Here is a 24911-nt window from a genome sequence, read left to right as displayed (position 1 = left end):
ATTATTTTAATATTTAATATTCACATATATAACCCACATATATTATATACATGTTATATAAAATATTATATTTGATCCGATTATGTCTCACATGAATTTTGCAAGGAGATTTACCAATACAATAGTTATCTAACCTGGTCTAATAAAAAATGAAAGGGATCGTGAAAGGTCAAAATATCGTGAGAGGATTATATAATCCTAAATATTATATAACCCGAGTATATATTCGCTTCACAACCTCTCTGCTTCGCGCAAGGTTTATAAACCTAACCGCCGCCGTCGACGGTGAGAGAGAGCTAGGGAGGCAGACGTGCGGTTACGCATTTTAGATGCACTTATCAAGCTACGCGGAGTGTAGTCTTTGAGGCACCGATTCAACGGAGCGGGTTATACAGATGCATATTACAAAGAGATAAACTCCACCTGTCGCCCTAGAAAACGGGTATGCGATCTGGAATAAGTAATCCGCTTATTCTATGTGTTTTTCTGGATACAGAAACTTAATCTCACAATCGGGAACAGTAATCTGAATTGCAAAAGAAAAAGAATATAAAGAAAGCTGTTTTCAAAAATAAGAAATTACCTATCGAATTCTATATTAGTCTACGATATTAGATATATAAAGAGATAAGAGAGATGGCAAAATAACTTTGTTGGAATAGCGCTTTTCTCATCTTAATTCTTAATTCATTCGTAAATTTTTAATCGTGTCACGTAAATCTCGAATTTAACACAAACTCAGATATGTATGAAAGGACTAATATCAAGCAATGAAATTATTTTTAAATTTCTCTTTAATTATTTTGCTATATATTCAAAATAATTAACAAGGAATTTAAAACTAATTTTATTGCGCCTGACTCTTATTAGTCTTCTTATATCTGAGTTTGTATTTGTATAGAACCTTTTCAATTTATTATTTTTGAATTTAATAATCACGCAATAATCACAATTACGATCTTTCCTGACTTTATATCTTTTAAAGACTCGGGTTCGATTTCTCAATTCAACGATTTTACTCCGATTTTTTTCTCGCTTGCTCTTCTTCAGGAGGGACAGAAGAGTTTATTAAAAATAATATCAAATTGAGATTTATTTAAATTTATTACTTGATCTTGTATCGAGGAAAAATTGTGCCCTTTGCACAATTAATCAGTTTCAATGAAAATTAATTAATTAATTTTTCCTTGAAACTGACGTACAACCATTCGCGTCTGGCTCTTTCTAACCCGTTGAAATTTATATATGTATTTCACAGGGAGAGTCTTATACTTAAAGTCTTGATTGTGTTATATTTTTTATTACGCGCAAAGCAATAACAGCTGACGCAGAGTCTCGTCGCGCATATCCCGTCACGTCGGCCGGGATCGCGTAAGCGTGAAGTTATCGCGTTCTCCTCGCAAACATCGCAAGTTCGTCGTTACTTCTCCTTACGGTGGGAAGAGACAGAAGTTTCTTCATTACTCATTTGTCTCACGCGAGACGCGTCTTCGCGCGGAAGATGTCTGCTCCGTCGCAGTCTACCGCGACAGCTCCCATACATTGTCGGTTCCATTTTCTAATAACGAAGCCGCCACGGTTACTAGCTCCGTTTGTCTTCGTGCGAGAGTCGTCTCTTCGATTTTACGCAAATGATTTGCGCTAATGAGGCAACTTTATCGATGATTTATTAACGCGATTGGAAATGTCGTAGGAACGAATTGATAATAATTAGACAAGTTACAGAAAATGCTACGATATTTGCGAAATATTGTTTCATCCTACCGCGACGTAAAGAATACAGGAAACGTTAAGTTTATTTGTTCTAACTTGAAAAAGTATTACACACAGTTGTCAACTTTCTGAGAATCTCAAAGACAATTTTTTTCGAAAAAAAAGAAACCACAAAGTTTTGTACGGATAAAAATTGTATTTCTCACTTTTGATTTATTTTTACACGAGAAATCGTCTCTCCTTTGCCATTGCACTACATTTCCCGACCTGCCCCGTATAATCCGTAGGATTTATTTATGACGTTTCTTGGAAACGTCATAAATAAATCCTCTCAAATGCGAAATCAAATACACCGGTACCACTCGATATGCCGATATCACGGTTGAATGTATTCCCGTTATATTGGTCATCGGAAAACTATCGATTATACATGAATCCGTTTATATAACACGCATGATTAACAAGATGATTGCATTTCTTACTCTGTCACTGCGCATTCTCCGTTCGGATATTCGAAATCTCTCCTCCCTCTCTCTTTCGCCAATGAGATATATTTTTACGGAGGCCACGATATATTGTATAAATACCGCGAGATCGCCAAACGCGCTGTTCAACGCACCCACCCCGCTTTCCGATCACGTGTTTTATATAATTGGCGGTTTAATACGTCCGTCTAACCGGTGGCATTACAACAAGCGAGGCAATTTGCGCCCGCGCTAAATTTAACATGACGGCCGAAACAATTAATCTCCGGGACAGACCAGCTGCCCGACTCCCGGACGAAACTCTCGGGCTATCGTATTCGACGTATCGGCCGACCTGGGCGGGAATTGGTCGGGATAGTCGGGACCGCAGACCCGCGATAACCTCGGCTTTCGGCCGCACGTGTCTATATATATGTATATATGTATATGTATATATATGCGTATATATATTCAACAGACACGTACAATGCATCGCCAATGTTATCGCAATGTTAAATCTCGCGATTAAAAAATGCATACAATTACAGATGTTCGATGTTAAACGATTCGGGCGCAAACGCGCGTCCATGTATTTCGAGATTGGCATATCGTGAAGATAACGCAGAGTTCACATCGATAGCGAGCCGAATATTTAAATTTAAGATATACACAAGCTAATGCTGATTGATATATAATTATCTCATTTGCCCTACTAATTTGAAGGTATCTACAAATAATTTGTCGAACGATATTTTAGTTTTTGATAATGTCAAGTTTGATTGTGTGAGACAGCTGAGAAATAGTAGAGAAGAAAATATTTTTATTTCCTATTTTTCTGTTTCTAAGTGTTTTTCATCCTCTATATTTCTATACAATATTTTTATATATTTTATACTTGCGTTTTCGAATAAGTGTTTTTAACAGCGATATTATTGTTTGCACCTCTCCCTACACGTACTATTGAAATGTAAATAGAGTACGATATTTTTCAAATAGATTGAACATACTGTTGAAAGGACAGTTATTTATCGCAGAGTCAATAACGAGAGACACACTTTTTTTGTTCCTTTATTTCAGCTATTGATTGATTTCGTGAATCAATAATTTGTTTCTTCTTTCTTCGGAGATATTCGTTATCGGTGAAACCAATTAAAATCATCTTCTTGTTCTTTCCGCAAATGGACAATTTATTGCACAATAGTTGACTAATCCGATTCTCGTTAAATTGTTGAGGAATTCTTTTCTTGGGGTAAAACGCATTTCTAGCGAATAATTGTTGCTAGCTACTTTGTACGGTTCGAAAAGGAAAATTGCTCGGCCTTGTCTCATTTCGATTGTCATACGAATAATGGCGACGCAATCATATTACTCTGTCCGCATAATCGGGGCAAAATGAAAAATGTTCTTTCACTATTATGTAGATCGGACGCACGTTTCGCTAAACATTTAGGATTCCTCGGGTTGTTATTTTCCGGGACGGTGTGTCTAAAAAGCGGTAAAGCGAAACGACGGCGACGATGATGAGAACGACGACGACGACGACGACGATGTACACATCGACGAAGCTCCGCTCATTATACTCTTCTTCTCGCAGCAGAATCTCATCTACGGGTAGGCAACGCGAATTAATGGTCTTAAAGTTTGTAAACAGACTCGTAACAGCATTGCGGAGTAAAATGTTGCACGTCCCTTTCAATAGAGAGGCTGTAACTGAAAGAGTTAAGCCAACCGCGCGCTTCTTTTAAAACGCTTTCGAAGTGAAACGGTGAATGGTGGTAGCTAGTCGTGTTTAGCTAGTCGGTAGTAGTTGCGTTTTCTTCTTCTTTATTTTATTTTATTTTATTTTTTTTCTTTTAAAGCCGATGTCTCGGCGAAACGCCTGCAGTACCATCGCGTTTTACGTGGGATATAATAGGATTATTTGCACAGCGCTTTATCGCGCGATTAATCAATCGATTTTGTCCAGTTATTTGTCGCGTAATCCGCATAATCCACTGCCAAATGCATAAACAAGCGAGCTTTAAGCCAGGGATGATTCTTCATTCTACCTTCTAATATTCCGATATCTTTGGCATCGATATAACAGCTTATTGCTATATGAGTATATAAGTCTGTCTATCGTTAAGATTTGAACATTTTAATTTTACGAACATTATAGCTTCATATTTTAAAATTTTAATTAATATACATATGTATATGAATTGAACAAATGTTTAATTACATTAGTAATTCTTTCATTTTTTACCGTTATTTTATTGAAAATTTTTCAGTTGCCATTCTTAGCATAGTTGGACGTAAATTTATTTGATATCGTTAATTATTGATTTTTTTTCCTTTTTCTTCCATTTTTTTGTTTTTTCTTTCTCTAGATACGCGCAACTGTATACAATGACTATATTTTTATTTCGTTTGCCGGGGTATGTGCGATCACAAAGAAATTGTATTCAAGAGAAAAAGGATTTTTTTCTCTCTTTTTATTTATAAATAAATTTTGTTTTACTCTTTCTGAGTACAAAATCGAACCTTTCGACCTATATATATATATATATATACACACATATATATGTATATGTACCTCGCTTTCTGGCTAGAATTCGCGCGACGCGCAAATCACTCTGTCGCTTCCGCTGACGAGTTCCTTTTCTTTTCTCATCTTTCGTCGATTTATATTCCGGCCAAGAATTACAATCGAATTACAGTTGCAATTAGCGAAGTGGAGTTTTAAGCGAGGCGCGTTTACCGCACGCCGCACTGCAATCTCGCCGGATTTAACCGCGAAATTATGCGATTCGGCTCGCTTGTATCCGTAACCTTGCTCGCGCTAGGCAATGCGCCAACAAGCGACGACGTTCCGCCGCTATCCTAAACGCTCAAACGGACCGTGTAAATAATACGCGCTTAAGTGTGAGTTAGCGTGTTAACGGGTACCTGGAAAATATCGCGTCGGTGATGACGCAAATCCGTTGTTGTAAAGTCAAATTGTCGTAACAACTCCCGGAGAAATCGACGGGAATGAAGGGAAAGAGGATGCGCTCGACATAAAATGCAAATATAGTTTGCACTGGTCTTCCTTCGCGAGAGATAGAAAGAGAGGTTGGGAGGGGGACAGCGTAAATATCTTTTTGTCTTAAACAATAAAGCGCGCCGTCAGAGGTGCTTCGTTAGCGTCAACCAACCATTCGAAAGCGTTTACTAAAGCGATGGGCTCTTTAGAGTTTATTAAGACGAAACGCGCACATGCCGCGGGGCTTAAGACGGACGTAAGAAGGACGGATAGCGGGCATATTTACTCGGGAGAAGCACATTAAAGCGCGTAAATATTTGACATCCGCCCCGTATGTAATCAAATTATTAACTCGTCTTCATGGTACATTAATTTTTCCCGCTCTCCGTGATGTGAAATACTTATCGGTACTTCGTCGACGAATCCCGGGGCACGTCTGTTTAATTAATATATATTCGACGTTACACGACACCGAGGTTAAACACTGGCGTGTGTTAAATAGGAGTACCAGAAACATGGTGGGTCCGCGATGTGCGCGATCTATATATAATTTATGTCTGGTAATTTCAATAATTTTCTATATGTTGAATATATAATATATGTGTGTGATTCTCTCCGCGAAATGTGCATACGAAATGCTAGATGGAATTTAATCGGAGAAGGAATCCAACTACATATTGTTGTTACTCTGCGTTTATAAAACGTGCAGAATTGTTTACATTCTGCATTCGGCATAGAGATGTATGATAATTCTGCTGTAAATTTTCATTCGGGAGGGTTTTTGTTTGTTTCCTGAAAATTAGCATTTTCAGGAAATTGGCACGTGCGATCTATTTATCGATCTTATTCTATTTCATCAGAAGTGAGCACACAAGACAATATTTGAAATATAAACTTGTTCTGCTAATTTATCAGAGAAAGTTTCTATTTCAAATATTATCTTGTGTCCCACTTTTTATATTATACATAATTAATTATATATAAAAATGTGGTTAATGTAATTTAATTTTTATAAAATTTCTTGAAATATCTGACTATTCCTTTTACACACGAATCAAATAAATATCTCAAATATGTATTTTTCTACAAATTAAAAGAAATAATTATTCTTCTTATTGTATTCTCTATTATTCAAAAAATTATTTCTTATATTTGTATTCTTAAAAAAGTATAAAATTTTAAAAATAATACTCTATTTAAATAAAATTATTTAAATGATTATTTTTAATAATCTGCATTTGAAATGTATAATACTATTGCACGCTTAATGATCGATATATATTTTATACGTATGTATGTTTTATATTTTACGTATATATATTTTTTATACAATATAATATATGTATGTTTTACTTCAAACGTGTATTTTCTATACGCGATACATAAAATTGGAAATAGAATTTTGCACAGTACGCTGATCGATTGCGATCAGACGGCGCCGCAAGTAGTAACACTCGAGCGCAGTGAAAAAGGTCTCTCCTATGGTCAGACACGATCCTGTCGCGCGAGTAGATGTTGCTCACCACAATCAGACGGTTGCGGAAGTTCATGGCTCATCGCGCTCGCAGACATGTTCCGCGGACGAACTAATGCGAATCGACAGAGTAATTGTAATTGATTCAGTGTCTTCGAAAAGGTCATGTTTTCACAGAAATATATGTATATGAACTAGATGGAAATAAATTGAAATAGATGGAAATAAAATTTAACACAAATTTAATTATATATACAGAAAGAAAATCATTTAAAAAGATTATTTGTTTAATTGAAAAGATTATTTTTTTTAAAACAATTTTTTTCCATATGACACTGATTCAATTTGAGAGAATCATCAGTATTTTCAATACTTATTATATACATGATTTATCATAGTTAAAATAGTATCTCTAAAGGACAAGCAAGACGAAGTAGAGCGTTTACAAAGAGAATTATGTGTCTAACGAAGATGATAAAGAACATATTCCACATTATGCTGCGCACTGTATGCCTCGTTATTTATGATTTATTCTTACAAGTCCCGAGTAAATATTCAAAGAATATAATCTGGAAGGCGTGGAATTGTAAATAAGCGGAAATCTTGCAGAGAGTTTCAGAGCGATTTTTGCACTTTCCTTGTCATCGCATTACGCGAGTAAAATATACTGCCGATGAATTTTAAAAATAATTTTTTTTCCCAGTATATATACTTTATTGACTTGCCGATCAAATAGTTATAATGATCCAACGCGCGGATATTTTATAGAGCGGATATTTTCCGAGCACGTGGTTATCGGTTAAATTACACGCTTCATTTTTTTTTATTGGACTAAATTAAATCTCGATGCGCGTGCGTATCGTATTTAATGTCGCAATATTTGTTAGAGTTTATTTTAAACGGTCTATAATTTGCGCGATAAAATTCGGAACAAAATTCTATTTTCAATTTTATGTATCGTGTATAAAAAAAATACACATTTGAAGTAAAACATACATATATCAAATACTATATATCAACTCACATAAAATTGTATGTAGATTTCTGTCTTGAATTTTGTTACAAATTGTAAATTTAAAGCGAGCTTAAAAAGATTCGCATCTAAATGATAATAATTATTATATATAAATAGGTAATATAATTAATATAATAATTACAAAACTCTTTTTTTACATTTTTTACAAGATTAACTAATTATATGCAACATCTATCATCCCTAAAAGTATTTAAAAAAAATATATATATATATACACACACACTGCTTAATTACTGACGTTAATAATTAATTCTATACAAATGATTTATATTAATATATTCGTATAAATGGGAAACATATTATTTAATGCAAACAGTAATTGCTATATTAATTGCAGTATTTGCAACGACGGAGAATTAACATATTAATTAGAGTTTGCAATTGGACTCTGTGCGCATAATCGAAAATCGTTATAGACTTGGTTCGATTGTAATATCTTGCCGATCAGTTAAGTGATTAACTCGAAATTAATCAAGGTCGAACTGGACTATCAGTAACGTCGCCGCGAAAATTTAGCAAATCTCGAGGAATTATTGCGGAACTGAAATCTCCGTGGAACAAATTCGTATATATCTCGAGAGGAAACTAATCTCTATTAATATATAAAGGGAGAGATAGATTGTTAAATTTGTATAAACCTTTAGGATTATGATTGGGGTTCTCGCCTTTTCTTTCTCATTCTGTCATTAGAATAGAACATATTCCTAAGTAATATATAAACTTTTGTAATTGGTGACGAGCTTGAAAAGATATAACGCCGCTCATGAATATGCATTGCACATATTTTAGCCAGACGTCGGGGATCATGCCGTATTAGAATAATGCTAGAATTTTCATCCGCGATACACGTAATGAAAAAGATTTCGCAGCATAAAAGCAGGAATATATTTATGATTTATAATTGCACTCTCAATCGTTCGCGTATTAAAAGTTAAATTTTTAATTAAGAATGAAGCGTGAAATGTTAAATCTGAGCCTGAGCGTTTTTTTTTTTTTTTTTACATTTTTTCCTTTCTCTTTCTTTTTTGCTCTTGGCACACATTTTTAAAATACTAAAACAATACAAACGCGCGCTACGCGCGCGTCATTCTTCGGTTTTATGTTAAAAAAATAATATTTTTTCAAAATAATATAAAGTTTGTTTAAACTCAATTAATATTTTTTTACAGAAATTAGCTGATTAAAGCGTTAATTTGATAATTAAATTTTAAAATAATATGTTAAAATAATATGTTATAATATCTTATTCTCGATTAATATTTTTTGACAGAAATTAGCTGATAACTGTCAAAAATATTAATCGAGTTTAAAGTATTATATAACCTATTATTTAATATATATTATATTATTTTAATTTTTATAACATTATTTTAAAAATTAATTAGTAAATTAACGCTTTAATCAGCTGACGCTTTAATCATATATGTCATGTAGAGCTTCAATTAATTTTTTTTCAGTAGTAATATAAGACATTAATCAGACGTTGCGATTGCTCGGTAGATACACTGACAAATTATCCAAATTAATTATTATACAACAAATTAATTATTTTTTACAATAATCAAGCTTCAAATACACAAGACATCTCGAAAACATTTCTATGAATACGAAAGAGAAAATATTATTGCGGAGAAAGAGACATTCTCTCTCTCTCTCAATGTCTCTTAATCAGCTGATGTTTCTGTCAAAAAACATTAATAAAATTTGCTAATTATAAATATTCTAGCTTACCTATTTATATTTATATTGTGTATGTTATAATTTGCTAATTAAATTTTAAAATAATAATATGGTAAAAGTTGTAAAATAGTAATACGTTGTAAATAATATGTTATAATACCTTATTCTCGATTTATTTTTTCTTTCTAAAGCTATATCTTTTCGAACGAATCTTCTTCGAGTTTTAATTAATTATTAATATTAAATCATGTATATCGTATAGCGCGCGCGCTATTACAGTGAAGTTGCCGATCTTTGTAGAATAGCGGCCATTACCGAAACGCCGCGAGTATCAGGCAGTTGGAGCTGCGTCCCGCTGTGATTAATTAGTAAGCATAATCGTTAGAAACGATTTCTAACCTTTGTATTGTAATATTTATCAATCGCATGTCATAATTTCAACGTTAATATGTAGTCGTAATTGTTCGAAACGCATATTTCGCGAAAAATTCGATGCCAAAAATCTCTTGCCAACATAACCCAACTTAATCTGTTGCGCGCGCGAATGTGTTGTGATCCGTGGATATATCTATCGTTAATTCTAGCTTACATATTTATATTGTGTATGTTATAATGCGTAAGATTATTCTAATATATGTATGTATTTTATTTGTTACAGATAGCAGTGCGATACACAGTGCGATTCACGCGTCGTGTCGGGAGTCGGGAGTGCCGTGTAAAGTTTCGCGCGTCGGGAGTGCCGTGTAAAGTGTCGGGCAATCGTAATTATTCGTATTTTCGCGAGTGTCGTGAGTGCTACCATGGACCAAGAGAGGAGGAGGAGGCCCGGGGAGGCATCGGGCAACATCGGGGCAACTGTGAGGTATAAACATTTATATACAACAAAATAAAACATTTTTTCTAAACTGCATTGTTTATGAGATATTCGACACACACATATGTATATACATAATTTGAATATTTTGTTTTCAGATCAATACTGTGTACTACAACTCCGTTATTGCACGTATCGGTGAGTGAGAAATTATTTATTTATTTCATATCATTTCTATAGCGGTAATGGGGGGGGGGGGTATATAATATGTTGAAAATATTAGAAATAATAATATATTTTAAATAATATGTTATGATATCTTATCCGCGATTAATATTTTTTGACAAAAATCAGCTAATAATTGTCAAAAATATTAATCGAATTTAAAATATTATAACATCTCTTTCTAAAAAAGGCATGTTAATTGTAAATCAATTCTCGCAAATATTGTTGCATTTTTTTCGCGATGCTGATTGACTGTTTCAATTTGCATTGTGCGTTATATTCATAACATCGAGAGGCTATCATCGCGAGGGTTAGTAGTTTAATAATTTGTTTCAAATTTAAACTTGATTAAAACTTGATTTAAACTTGATATTTTTGATAGTTATCAGCTGATTTCTGTCAAAAAATATTAATCGCGGATAAGGTATATTATAACATATTAATTTAAAACTAATATTATTATTTTATTTTATTTTATTTTGAACAAATTGTCTGCTGAACCCTCGCGATGACAGCCTCTCGATGCTATACGAATGTAACGCACAACGCGAATCTTGATAGCCAATGAGCATTGCGGAAAAGCAACAACAGTAAACTTCTATGCGAGTATCGACTTTACATATCTTTTTTAGAAAAGGAATCGATTTCCACCATATGATTCTTGTAATGAAAACTCATTAAAAGTATTCGTTTTAATTCCATTCATCGAAAAGAAAGAAAGTGAAAAAAAAAGTATAATAATATAATATTATAATATGGAATAAAGATAATTGAGTTAATTATACAAATGTATATATTATTAATATTTTATTTAATATTAATTATGATAAACATCTGTCGGAGAATCTAAGTATTAAAAATAATACTTTAACTGAAGATATGTGGAATTCTTCTGTATCCGTCATATTTAATATTAATTATGATAAACATCTGTCGGAGAATCTCTAGAGAAGTATTAAAAATAATACTTTAACTGAAGATATGTGGAATTCTTCTGTAATGAGAGGATTTAAAAACTTAAAGAAAGGGATCAGTTTAATTTTGCAGCGCTGGTGGGATGTCCCATGTAAACCTTAAATTCTCCTAAACTCTGTCGTTTATATATTCCACTTTGTGCTGCGCAATTCTGCCTTAAGGTACTTTAGGAGTCGGAATGCGGAACACGCCAACACGTAAGCTTCTCGACAAGATCGCCAAGTTCCGTCTTTGTAGCTCGAATTTTCGAGTTCGTGAATTATTTTAATCCCTCCGGGAATATCCTTCCGGGATATATTTCGATAGTTTGCGCTAAAAGGGGTAATATATATACCGCGTATATCGAGACGCTTCTAGCACAGAGAGTGGCAGGAAATAAGATAGGAGCTTTGCGTAAAACTCGTCCGCGTTCGTAACAAGTTGATGCCTTTAATTGAAGACGCCGTCGAGAGATCGAGTTTATCTTCCGGCCTGTCGGCTTACATAATTTACGGCCACGCCGTAATCAGCAATTTGGATCGGAAAATTGTTCGGCGTCTCGGAAATTGTTTGAGAGATGGCGAACTTTGACGTCTCTTTGACAGCGCGCCGCTTTCCGCCGGCGACTTTCAACTTTACGGATTGAATTTTGAGAAGATATAAGTTTTCGGCGAGAGCAGTCGAGTTCCCCGCGAGGTACAGCGACTTAATTAATTAGCGAAATAAATTGAACTTTCTTCATCAAAGTATTATCGTCCGGGCTGCGTGTACTAAATTAAAAGGTACCCTATTAGATAGCCACTTTACTTAGTGTTTTGAAGATGTAATCGAGCACCTTCGGAGGGTCTTAATTTTATTCTATTAAGCATTATTTAATGCAATTCTAAAGTATGTAAGTTTTTTCGACCTCGACTAAAAGTCGAGGAGAAAAAAGAAATCATTAAAAAGTTGGAATCTAAAGAGTTGCAAGAGGGGAGGAGAGAAGGAAGGAGCAATCAATTCGCAAAAACAACCGAATAAATAGAGATTTCGTTCAATTGCGGTTAACTTGGAATAGTAATGGACTAAACTATTAGTAAGAGAAAAAGAGAAAGAGAACGTTTTGTCGAGACCAAACGAATTTTCGAGCTGACGATAACAAATCGCAGGCCGCGAAATTTCCGAATTCCGGCAACAATCCCAATTTCGAACTTACACTAGTGGCATTCGGTCCCGAACATGCTGTTTTCCCGAAACATTGTTCTCTCGGACATACGTACACCTGTGCGGAACTACCGGAATGTCCGAACCGTGGCAATAATGTGAGAAAAATCTCTTTCGATAATTGTGAAATTTCGAACCGAATGTCGGAACGACATTCGAATACGCTAAATGCTCGAATTAGAATTCCCGGTACGTTTTATAACGAAATTCTGCAATGATACACATTGTTTGCGCGTTCAGGATTGTTATATTCTTTCATGATATGTGATAAAAAAGGCAGTTTTCGAAATGAGCGAACGATATTGTGGATTAATACCTAAAGCTTTAGATATCTATCTATCCATCTATAATTTATAAAAATTATAGAGGCGCTATTATTCGTGATAAAAGACAATTGTAATTTTATATATTTTGTATATAGGTATATATGTTTTATTTATAGGACGCACGAAATTATAAATGAAATTCCGATCTAAATTTTGGTCGCGAATTATACATAGATAGATCCGTTTATGCCTCTTTATTTGTGTTGAATGCGCAAATTATTTCCGGGCTAATATCGACTTATCCGAAGCCAATAAACGCACTCTTCCGGTTGTATGGTCAGCTTGTAAACGTATTACCGATATCAGCGTCTATGCGGCGCGTAGGAATTCGTTGGTAACTCGAACGTATGCATATGTATGAGCTAATTAACGGTTGAACGAGTAATAACGTACTTCCCCATTCAGATGGTTGTATTGTTTTACGATCAAGTTTACGCAAGTTGTACAGTTTGCTCGACGAACGGCATTAATCTCTTGAAGAGACAAAATCTAACTTTCCAAAAAGTGGAAAAATAAATTACCGCGAAATTACTCTGCTTTGAACGATTCTTAGAAATAAATATATTTAATCGACACTTCATCCTTTTAATTTCGATAAACAAATTTCTTGTATACTTCGTATATTCGTTTCTCTCGATCAAAATTATTCCCTTATTTTTATAATTTATCTTTAACGGTATCATTCCTATTTTTTTTATTATTCTTATTTTTAATAATTATAAAGACACAAAGCGATTCTCGATTCGTGATTTCCTAATGTATAGAGAGTAAAATCGCACTTTTGGTGGTCGGATGCAGTCGTCAGCGATTTTACGAGTTCGGTGGAAGAGTTTATCTCGCAGCTGAGACATTACTGCCGAAATGAAGCTCTCTCGGAGTAATTCTCCCGGGTGTTCTTAAAAACGCTCGTCGAAAAACTCTTCGCGGGTCTCGATAATTCGCAGTCTCTGCTCGCCCAGCGCGAACATCCTAGTGGAATTATAACGGTCCCGCGAATTCCGGGCACGTAGAACGGCCGCATAGCTTGAGTAAAAAAAAAAAAAAAGAGGGAACGGTGCACCTCTTGAAAGACGCAGTGTATCTTGAATTCGCGAAAAATTTTGCACCATAAATCGCGCCAGGGATTTGCGCATCAGGCGTTTATGGGATTCTCTGCGATGAGGAATTCGCTTCGAAAGGATATCGGCACGTTCGCAACATCCCTACTCGTTATTTGCGACAACGAATAGCTCCCCGCGATTTTGTAAGTAAATAAATGTTCTAGCAAGTGGGAAAGGGAGAGAGAGAGAGAGAGAGGCAAAAAAAATTTCTCAGTAATTTTGCGCGATCGGAATTCGGCACAAAGTCTCGTTTTAAATCTCTCTCGTTCCGAAATCACTTTAATATATTTTTAGTTACACTTACAAATTAGTAAGAACCGTAACAAATATTGTATCATTTTTATTGGATGTTTTCTTTCTCTCTTTCTCTCTCTTTTTAATCGACAGTATTTTCCATATCAATATAAATTGATATCGATATTTATTTTATTAAATTTCGCGATGAAAATATAAAACATGATTTGATAGAAAAATTATTATAGATATAAAATTTTTTTTTTTTTCTCACACGAATATCATCTCATACATATGAGAGGGATATAATAATTTAATAACACCGTACACGAAAACGTGTAGAATTGTAAAAGCATTTGTGATTGTCCAGTAACATTATATTTGATTGTGTGATCTTTGCTGTTAACTTATCTGCTCGCCGAGGAGTCTAAAACGTAACAACTTCTCGGCGTGGGTGTTGTCATTTTGAAGCCGCCCCCGTAGAATTTCTTACTAGATACCAGAACACTCGGAAAGATGGGTTCATAGGTGGATTTCGGGCTCGCCTGCTTCATTTTATCGAGCTTTCTCTTTTGTGCATAGTACGTCTTTTTTAATTCGCACATCTCATTGTCCATTCTCGCCATATCGCCTTTGTACTCCCCTAGTTGCACCTCGTATACGTTCAACTCGGCAACAAGGCACTACGGTGAGACACAAAGGTTTGAAAGTTTGTCACAAAGCCCTTAAAACATCTCGCTGTTTGCTAATTGCGTTATACACTAACGACGACGAGTGCAAAAGTAAAAAATTCTATTAACTCTTTATCAATCCAACGCCCGCGCGATATTATTGTAAATTCGGAGTATTGGATTTGACTCGAGCAATTGAATAGAAAGAATAATAATTAATATTAATAATAATTATAGTAGTGCAAATAATAAAACGTAAAAATAATAAAACTTTTTCTAAACCATAAGTTCTATTTCTCACTTTGAGCTTCTCTCCTCTTTTGCGTAAGATATTTTGGACCTTATTCAGGTTCGCCGCTGCCTGCGGATCTGGTTGTTTCGATACTACGTCGCGAAGGTTCATGTATAACTTTTCGGTGTCTCTTAGCTTCCTCTCTTTATCCATCATGTCAGTTGACATTTTTAAAATGCGCTTCTGCAGAATTTGCACTTTCTTGACCATGTCGAAAGTCGAAGGATCTGTACCCTATTATGGAGAAAACAAGCATAACTATTTATTATATAAAATTATTATAATTAAATAATTTTCATTTTTGAAATATTTAATTATTATATACATAGTAAATTAAATTTAAATATATTAAATATATATAATATTTAAATAAAGGAATAATATATAATTGACAATAATGACTTCAATATTATTTTTTGATATTGATTGTCGAGAGAACAAATTTCTGGGAATTTTGGCAGAGAAAGTAAATCCTACCTTGAGTTTTCGCCACCTATGTATATTCAATGGAGTCTGAAGTTCTTCTTCGAGTGCAGTGACTTTAAGCCTCTCCCTCGCTAGGTCGCGATTCAGATGAAAAGCTTCCTGGCGCAAATCGCTAATATTGGCAATGTTTTTAGTGAACAGCATTTTCTCGGTCCTGAGCCTCTTCACCTCGAACTTGAGCAATCTAATATCGTCCAATCGCTGATTATAATGTATCTCGCCGCCTTGCAACGTTGTATTCAGAATCTGTATTATATATATAGGATGGAGCAAAATATGATTATAATATTTTTTTCTCTTCTGAATTTTACATCAGAAGTTATATATTAAATTATCAATATGAGTTTGATTTTTTTATAAGGAGGATGTCATATCTTTTTATACATTTTATGCATTTTAATAGAATCTTAATAGCATTTTAACAAATCATTTGAGATAAATTCGACAATGCAAAATTATTAGAGATTATTCAAATTTAAAAGAGGATAAATGTATTATTATTTCTTTTCGAAAAGCAAATCTTGCGCGGAAAAATTTTATTCTACATTATCAACTCACGCTTTTGCACGAGGAAAGCCGTCTCTTTTTCATTTACACTGTTTCCTCGCCCACCCTGTATAAATATACGTGTACAACACTCGGAAAAGAATCGGTATCCTCCATTCAAGAGGGCCGAAATAAATGGACTTTGCAGACAACGTCTTGCAACGAAGAATAAAAGCTTTCTTTCTGGGATGCGGCAAAAAGTTTCGCGTTTGCTTAGCTCAATTCCGTTTCTCGCTCCAATCCGTGCCAATCCGTGATATTGTTTTTTGTTTTTTATTTGTTGTACGCAAATATAAAGTTTCGGAGTTGCTCCCGCATACCGTACCAATTAATCAAACGTTACGAATTTTACCCATCGAATTACGTAAATCTCGAACTGATGCACGCGAGAGAAAAAGAGAGAGAAGACGAACCTTTATCCTGCTGTACTGCAAACTGAGCTCGTCGTTCCTGCGGACCAGTTGCGTACCGAGTATATCGCGCTCGTTCATAACATTGTCAATGTCCTTCTTCCGGCGTCCGATGTCTATATCCGCTTGATGTATAGCCTGCCTCAGGCGTGTCTCCTCACGCTTGGCCTCTTCAATTTCCTGACGCAGACCGGACACCTCAACGCGGGAAGCCTTCAGCTCGACCTTTAGATCCTCCTTCTCCTTTTCGATCCTTCCCAGCACTGCAAGACAAACACTTTTCTGAAATCACTCTCGACCCTTTCCCATTCCTTTTTTTTTCTCTCGAGATAATAAATCCCTCGTAGCGCCAGATTCATCGCGAATTTTATTCCGTTTTCTCTCCCCCTCCCCCTCCCTCTGTCCCGATCGAGTCGCGTGTCGTCTGTTCCATATTTTTTCGCGTGGGTGCGTCAGAATCTCGAATGTAGGATTTGAACGTCGCGAAGAACGCGCAAAATAGAAACAATAAAAATGAGAACAAACTGTAGCGATTGCCACGTCACCGTGCATACGGGAACATGTCTCTCTCTTTCTGTATGTTCGTCACTAAACAAGGTTTGGACGTGACATGCATATCGAAATACGTCTCTCCGCGTTTCGCCATTGTGCTCCGTGCATAGTTCGTTATTTATTAATTTACACAATTCAACGTTTGGCGGACTGACAACCGAGTCGATAACCAAATTGTGATGAACGATGGATTTAAGCGTAAAATGTTTGGAAAATGTATATAAATCCGTGAATGAAAATAAAGCTATGCTGACGTGAAAACGCAACGCGTCTATATTTACTCTACGCACTGCGTTACATTTATTTATCCGCGTAACAAAGAATCAGGAATGAAATGTCATAATGCACAAATAAAAATAAACTAACGCATATATACCTATATAAAAATATATGTATATACAGATTTTGCTAATATAAATATGATAAATCACGGTACATGAAGTCGAAAAAAATGTAATAAAAAATGAGCTTCATCAGTTTGTAAATTTGATGCACGCGAAACATTAGTAGCTGAAATGAGAAATTAAAAATATATATACATATTAAAATATAAATATATGACAGGGTATACGCAAAAAATATATAAATCGCGATACGGGTATAAAAAAAATAAAAAACGACGCATGCGAAAAGTTGAAGTGGGGAGCCAGCTGAAAGCGACAGCGGACCTAATCAGACGTTAAGTTTGAAATACCGCTTACGGAATTCCTCCTTGACGAGGCTGGCCTCTTTGGTCGCAATGTCCTCCCTTAATTGCTCGATCTGCTGACTCGTAATCTTCAGCTTGCTCTTCAAATCCCGTACCTCCTCCTGCGCCTCGACAAGACTCTTACTGTACAGATTCCGCTCCGCACGGACGGTCTCGAATAAGCTCTGCTGCTGACGGTACCTTGTCTCGGCCTCCGCCAGACGCTTCTTGTAATCGAAGATCTCCGCCTGTCTTAGCTTGGTCTCGCTTACGTGACCCTCAATCTGTCAACGCGCCGTAAATCAAATGCGTTGTCCTCGCATCGCTTTCTAGCTTCCTATACGCGATCGATCAATTGCAGAGGACGTCGAGGAAACGAGAAGGAAATACGTTCCTGATAAATTTTAAATTTGTATATCGATCGTTGAGACGCGAAACCTTATTTCGTACGTATAACTTGAAAAATTTTCAAGGATATTATCATATTTTAGCGAACATTGTAATACACCGCAACGTATTATCTTAATCTTCGATGTTCTGCACGAACAAATATTTATAGTTGATCGTTGACGATATCCCACGCGAATATCGTTATACGGAATATTCGCGCCATGGAAAGTAAAAATGATTGTAAAACAAGCAGTTTTCTACCCGCTTCTAATAGTCCATTAGAAAATTTACATTTCGCTTCACCGGGGTCATTTTACATTATCTCGAACGCTACGTTTCCGCGAATAGAGAGAATTTTATTTCAGAGCCACGAGACGCTGTTGGAAAAAGCTTTTCCCCGAGTTCTCGAGACCGTGAAATTCTCTCTTGATAAGAGAATCGAATCTAATCTAGTAAATTACACGGGTATCTTCAGGATTTATGTTTGCGTCGCGACTGTGTAATTCTCTTTTTCAACTAGCGAAAAAATTCCTGCGCCGCGGCTTCACGGGAGAAATTAAATTTGATTTTAAAAAAAAATGTAAATTTTTCGGTTAAACGAAAAACAGCGACGCAAAGAGAGAACACCGGCTCGTTTTACGCTCGAAATGACCGATGGTTTTTGATGTTTATGTTCTTTGTCACGTTTGCATGCTCTGGTAAACTAACAGAGACAAATATACAGTTAATTGGCCGCACTACTTGTCGCTTTAATTGCTCGTTATTAAAAACATCAGATGCTATTTACTTTGTATCTACACAGTTTCTACGCAGAGAATAGATTTTGCATTGTTAATTATCTGGCTCAATTACCGATTTAATTAGCTATTAATCTTGAGCAAATTACAACCGATGTAATTAATAATTTATTAAAAGTTGAGAATATATTCTCAGTCTTGTGAAGAAAATAAGGGAGAATATTCGCGTTGCAATTTTATAATACAACGAAGGTATAGCGAAAAAGGAAAAGTATGACATATTACGGTAAAATATGACATATTACGGTGAAATATGACATAAGATGTAGGAAGAAAAAGAATGGAAAAGAAGGAAAGAGAAAACATTGAAAGAATATGCATAAATGAAAAAAGGAGAAAATATGCATGCAAGGAAAGATAAAAATGTGCATAAAAGAGAATAATAGGCAAAAATCATACAAATAAAGTAGAAATAAAAATAGAAGTAAAATAGAAAGAAGAAAAAAGACACGTGAAGATGTACATTTATTTGAATTTTATCGCAATAATTTAAGCAACGACAAAGTATTAATATTCGTAGACAGATAAAGTATAATCTCATTCGCAATTTACGGATATTTCTCTCTCGGTATTTTTTTTTTATTATACGATTTCCGAGGGATTAACGACGATTTGCCCCTCCTCTTTTTCGCGAATTCGCTATTATCTCCGCACCAAAAAGAAAAAAAATTGTCATATATACCCTTTAATTATATATTATATATATCATCCTCACCTGCTGCTCCAATCCATGTATCGTCAGATTGTACTTATCCCGCTCCTTCTCCACCATCTCCATCTGCTTCCTCACGTCGTCGATGCTCTGCGTCAGTGTATCTAGCTCGTGCTCGACCTTTGTCTTGGCATGTCCGCACAGCAGCAGCTCGTGATTCATCCGCTTGATTCGCTCCTGGGCGGTCTCCCTGCTGCGGGCCATCGCGTTCCTCTGTCGCAGCAGCGTCTCGACGCGTTGCTTGTCATCCAGCTGCTCCTTGCGACAGATCTGCGCCTCGTGCTCTGTGTTCTTGATGTCGATCAGAGTCTGCTTCAGCTCGCGCTCCAGCTTGACTCGCTCGGTCTCGGCCTTTAGCAGTCGCTTGTCCATCAAATCCTTCTCGTACTTGTACTTGGCGCTGCTCTCTTTCATTCTAAAGCATGTGCGATCATGTAAAGTAAGAAGAAATTTGTATCTTTCGGAGAATCGCTTATACTATATGTTCCCGCGTTATTCCAGAATCCATTACCTGTTAAGCTCGAGCTTGACGTTTCTCAATTGCTTCTCTTTATCGGTGACCTCCTTCTCTAACTTTTCCATTTCGACGTTCGTGTTATCGAGATCCGTTTGCAGATTCATTCTCTTCAACATGAGCTTGCCAATCTCCTTCTGCATCTTCTCGTTTGCTGTCTTCTGCTCCTTCATCAGATTCTCTAGCCTCGCTATATTGCTCGCGCTGGCCTCGATAGACACGTTCGCTATCTGCATTAATTCGTTTCTTAGCATCTCCACGATATTAATTACGATTTTCAAATCAATTGAATAAATAAGAAATTAATCCGTAAATAATTTTTAACACTGACGATAAATATTTAATTTTTTAACGAATCTTCGAAATAATTGATTTATTAATGATTCTAAATGATACGTTCTCTTGGATGACCTCAAAATTAGATGTTATTAACGAGGGGAGGGATGTTAAAAAATTTATAAAAATCTCTAACTTAATATAATAAATTATAATTAATAATTATTTTTTAATTTAATCCAAATTTAAATTATATATAATATAAATTATTTATGTATAATTAGAATTGGTTTTCGGGTTTGAACCGCGTAGACTTTTAAAATTTATATATAATTAAAATTATACATAAATATTTGAGGTTTTCGCAGTGTACATGAATATTAGAATTAATTGATTTTAAAAAGTCTACGCGGTTCAAACCCGAAAATCAATTCTAATATTCATGTACATATATCGCGAAAGTCTCAAATATTTGTGTATAATTTTAATTATATATAAATTTTAAACATCTGGAAAAAAATTACATCTCTAACTCTTAACACAATAAATTATAATTAGTGATTATATTTATAATTTAAATAATAATTTAATTTAATTCAAATTATATATAATTTATATTAATCTTTCTCACGAATGCTTCACCTCGAGCTCGTTCTTTTTCGCGGCAATCTCTTCTTCAAGCTGCCGCGTCTCCGCTTCCGCTCTCTCTCGAATCCTCTTCTCACGTGAGATCTCGTTCAGCTGCATGCCGAGTGTCTCCTGCATCTCGTTCATGCGTTGGTCGATCTCGCTGTTCCTTTTTTCAAGCTCCTCCGTGTAAGCGGACATGTTCTTCTGGCGCTGCCTCATAGTTTCTATCTCGCTTACAAGCATCTCCCTTTCCTTCAAAAGATTTTCCTTCTGCTTGCTAATGGTGATGCTGCAATTTTCGTGAAACTCTCAACGAGACCAAGCCATATATATTATTCGCGGCAGCAATGGCAACCGCAAGTTTATTGCGAGCATGAATTTATCGCAAGTTCGCATGCTTTTCAAGACCCGCGACACAGGCTTTTTTCTTTTTTTTTTTTTTTTTCTTTCTTTTTTTCATCACCGTTACGTTAAGCGTTCACGGGGGCACTTAACGTAAATTGAATGCAATTGAAAAATTCTCATTCTCGAAATTACTCGAGAATCGTATTGATCGTTGTACTATTCAATAGACATTTCGCGAGTACTTAGCTTGATTGATTTGTTAATCTTCGAATCTCTATATACATAGTTATTTTTGATTCAATAAATGCGCTGTGAACAGAATTTGATTTTTATTCTCTTCAATTTTATTATAAAATTGAAAGGACCCGAAAGTCTCTTACGAGAATCGAGAAACTGTCGAAATATCGAAGAAGTGCTAAAGCAAATTTATTCCAACGAATTACTGTCGAAATTTACTGTCGCTCTCGAAGCCAGCAAACTCGCGGTCGTTGATATCTCGGCGCTGCTTGTAAGCTTGTACATAAAGCTCAGCTTAATGCAGAGTTCGATGTAAGCTTACAGTCGACGTTAAAGCTGACCAAGAATCAACGCGCCGCAACGTGCCGGGCGTTGAATATTCCGGACGTACACATCACGGCTTCTCCCGACCGCAAAACGGTTTCATCCGAGAGAGAAGCTCCCTACCTTCGATAATTGAATTTCCGTTGTAATCTAATACACCATAACGCGTCCGCGTTAGTGCTTCTGGAATTTTATTTGGCTGCCGTATATTTATGTACATTTTTTACGCCTTTTTCTCTCTCTCTCTCTCTCTCTCTCTCTCCTTTTCTCTCTTTATACAGGACGCATATATCAATCCCACGGACCGAATTAATCAGATCATTTGGTATAAAAAAAGAAATAAATAAATAAAATAAAAGGAAGAAAGCGGAAAAATGGAGAAAGAGAGATAAAATAATGATTCGCTTTTACTGCGAAAGTGTCCAGCGATTTAGACCAAAACTGCGCTATTTTTCACACGCGGTTTTTCATCTCGGGGAAATACGATGCAAGCGAATTCCTCTCGTATACGATGTAGACTCACTCACTCCTTCTCGGCGGCGAGTTGCTTGTTCTTCTGCTCGATCTCCAGGCCCAGTTTCGCGATGTTGAGCCGCAAGTTTTCGATCACCTCCTGGGCGTTTTGCTCGCGCGCGTGCGCCGCGTCGGCCAGCTTCGTCGTGTTTAAGACTTCCTGCCTTAATCGGGCTATCTCGTCCTCGTGTGATTCCACGGTCCTCCTCAACTCGTAAATCTTGGACGTGTTGTCGTCGAGCTCGTTCTGGAGGAGGAGCGAGTTCGGAGGTGCGCCGCGCCGAAAGTTTCGCCGAGAGCAGCAAAGAGATGAAAAGGGGGAAAATAAAGGAAAATTACACTTGCGATCCGTTGACTGAAATTAGAGATGCAACTCGAATTTACCCCGAGGGTGAGGCACTGCTCCGACAGCTCCTTCTCGTTTCTATGCGCTTTGTACAAGGACTCGTACAGCCTCGCGTACTCGGCCTCGAAGGGTGCCAGTGCCTCATTAGCCTTCATCTCGCTCGTAATCTGCGCAAATAAGGCCGCGCGTATCTTTAATTCTAGAAACGCTAATTGCCACGCTAATTACCGGAAATTCGTAATTCGCGCAATTATAATTATATTATAATTCGCTCGCGCGAAATTGAATTCAACATCGCGAATGAAGTCTTCCGAGCGACGTAACTCCGATTAAAGCTCCGTCGCGTAAATTCCACGTAGGGAAAAAAAGAGATCCGATCAACGAACGCGAAATTCAGCGCACGTTTAAATAGCGGATTATATATACCGGAGTCGAGAAATTTGCTTCGAGGATTTATGTTAGAGAGGCCGGGGAAAATTCTCCCCCGCGAAAACAAAGGGATCCCTCTTACCCTCGCGTAATCTTTCTCCAGAATACAAAACGTGCTGCTCGCCGAGCTTCTCTCCGAGGACGGTTGACTGCTTTCGCTTCCGTCATCCTGAAAGCAGCAATCGTTTCGTTGGCGTGACAGGTTATTTCGACGTGAGTGCTCTCGATCATCACCTATCCGCGCCACTCTGACGTAGACGGTTCGATATTAATTACAATCAACATGGGGCGAGTCAGTTCATTTCTAGCGAAATTATAATAAATTGTGTGCTCCTGAAGAGAGACGTTTCATGTAAATTTATTCGAGAATTCTCGTAAGATTTTGCGCTAGTTGAGATGATTTCTGATTTCCGTCGGAGAATGTTCCACTTTGTGGATAGTTTCGAAACGAACTTGGAAAGTTTTCCGTAATGCTTACCGCTCCAAGTCGCGCGGTTAGGTTATATAATTATGTTAATTAATTCTATTTTAATAACATCGTCGCACGGCTCCGATGTTGACTGTCCTGTCTGCCTTGTTCTCTTCATTTTGTCGTTATTATCAACGATTTTACTGCCGTATTAAGGAGATATATGTTTTAGAAATTATTATTTATTACACATTATGCATATTACAAGATAGCACATTGTCTAGAAAAAAAATGACAGTCGACTTTTGCGGCAGCTACTTGACAAACACAATCAATTGCTACGTAATCGATATCATATATGATATGCGATATTTTAAGGAAATAAAAATAGGTATATATGTCATATAAAGAATTAAACAGTATGAATTAACAATAAAGAGACTAAATATCACTTATATGAAATACATATATCTTTTTCAATACATATATAAGTATTTACTTACACCGTCCAATCCCGCGTTCATCTCCATGTCCATCATGATGTATTGGTGAGATTAGAACTTGTCGATAAAAATAATGATGCGTGACGCAAATAAATCTTATATTTTTTATTTGATAAATTATATATTTGTCGCAGAAAATGTTGATTTATTAAACTCTCGAAATTTTTACTTTAGTTAATTGGAAGACTGTCGATTTTTTTAATTAGCTGGTTATTGCAAAATATTCTGAACAATTATATATATGTATTAACGTGTCGATGATAACGTAACGGGTGAAGGAATGTTTTTGGTAAATCTGCGGATACCGTGATTTCAGATTATGTTGACTAGTCACTATGACAACTCTCGTCTTCACTACATTAAAGCAATCGATAACATTTAAACCCTCTTACAGTGTATTAAAATGTAGCTCTCTAAGAATGTGCAAGATAAGCGCGAATTTTATAAAATAAATTTTATAATAAAAATTTCTTCAACACTCGCATAAAATAAATTGTTAGATTTAGAATTGTTTCGAAAAATTCTAAGCATACTTCTTTATGTAGCTATATCAAAGATAAAATAGGAAAAAGGTTTCTCACAGGGAGATCAGACATAACTTTGTCACATTGCAT

The 24911-nt window shown here is 35.9% G+C and overlaps 2 protein-coding genes across 2 annotated transcripts in view; one reads left to right on the top strand and one right to left on the bottom strand.

Moving 5' to 3' along the window:
• LOC145935602 (uncharacterized) overlaps positions 1–24911 on the top strand; it is a 177090-nt gene that overhangs the window by 77281 nt on the left and 74898 nt on the right. Inside the window, exons 5-6 of the mRNA XM_083037094.1 lie at positions 10030–10233; positions 10344–10383. Coding sequence (XP_082893220.1) covers positions 10030–10233; positions 10344–10383 — 244 coding nt within the window. The remainder of the gene's footprint in view (positions 1–10029; positions 10234–10343; positions 10384–24911) is intronic.
• On the bottom strand, positions 14442–24622 carry LOC145939777 (uncharacterized). The gene is made up of 12 exons (XM_083044376.1): positions 24298–24622; positions 23468–23554; positions 22995–23123; positions 22625–22857; positions 21204–21480; positions 20283–20515; positions 19775–20186; positions 17886–18156; positions 16636–16895; positions 15668–15922; positions 15200–15424; positions 14442–14910 (listed from the first exon to the last, which is right to left on the bottom strand). Exons 1-12 carry the CDS (start codon positions 24331–24333, stop codon positions 14635–14637), a joined length of 2694 nt encoding a protein of 897 aa, XP_082900502.1. The 5' UTR covers positions 24334–24622; the 3' UTR covers positions 14442–14634.

The sequence above is a fragment of the Prenolepis imparis genome, unplaced genomic scaffold, assembly GCF_030444845.1.
Source record: "Prenolepis imparis isolate NDT839.2.m4 unplaced genomic scaffold, iyPreImpa1.0 SCAF_1, whole genome shotgun sequence".
Lineage (NCBI taxonomy): Eukaryota > Metazoa > Arthropoda > Insecta > Hymenoptera > Formicidae > Prenolepis > Prenolepis imparis.
This window is presented reverse-complemented; position numbering and strand designations above follow the sequence as displayed.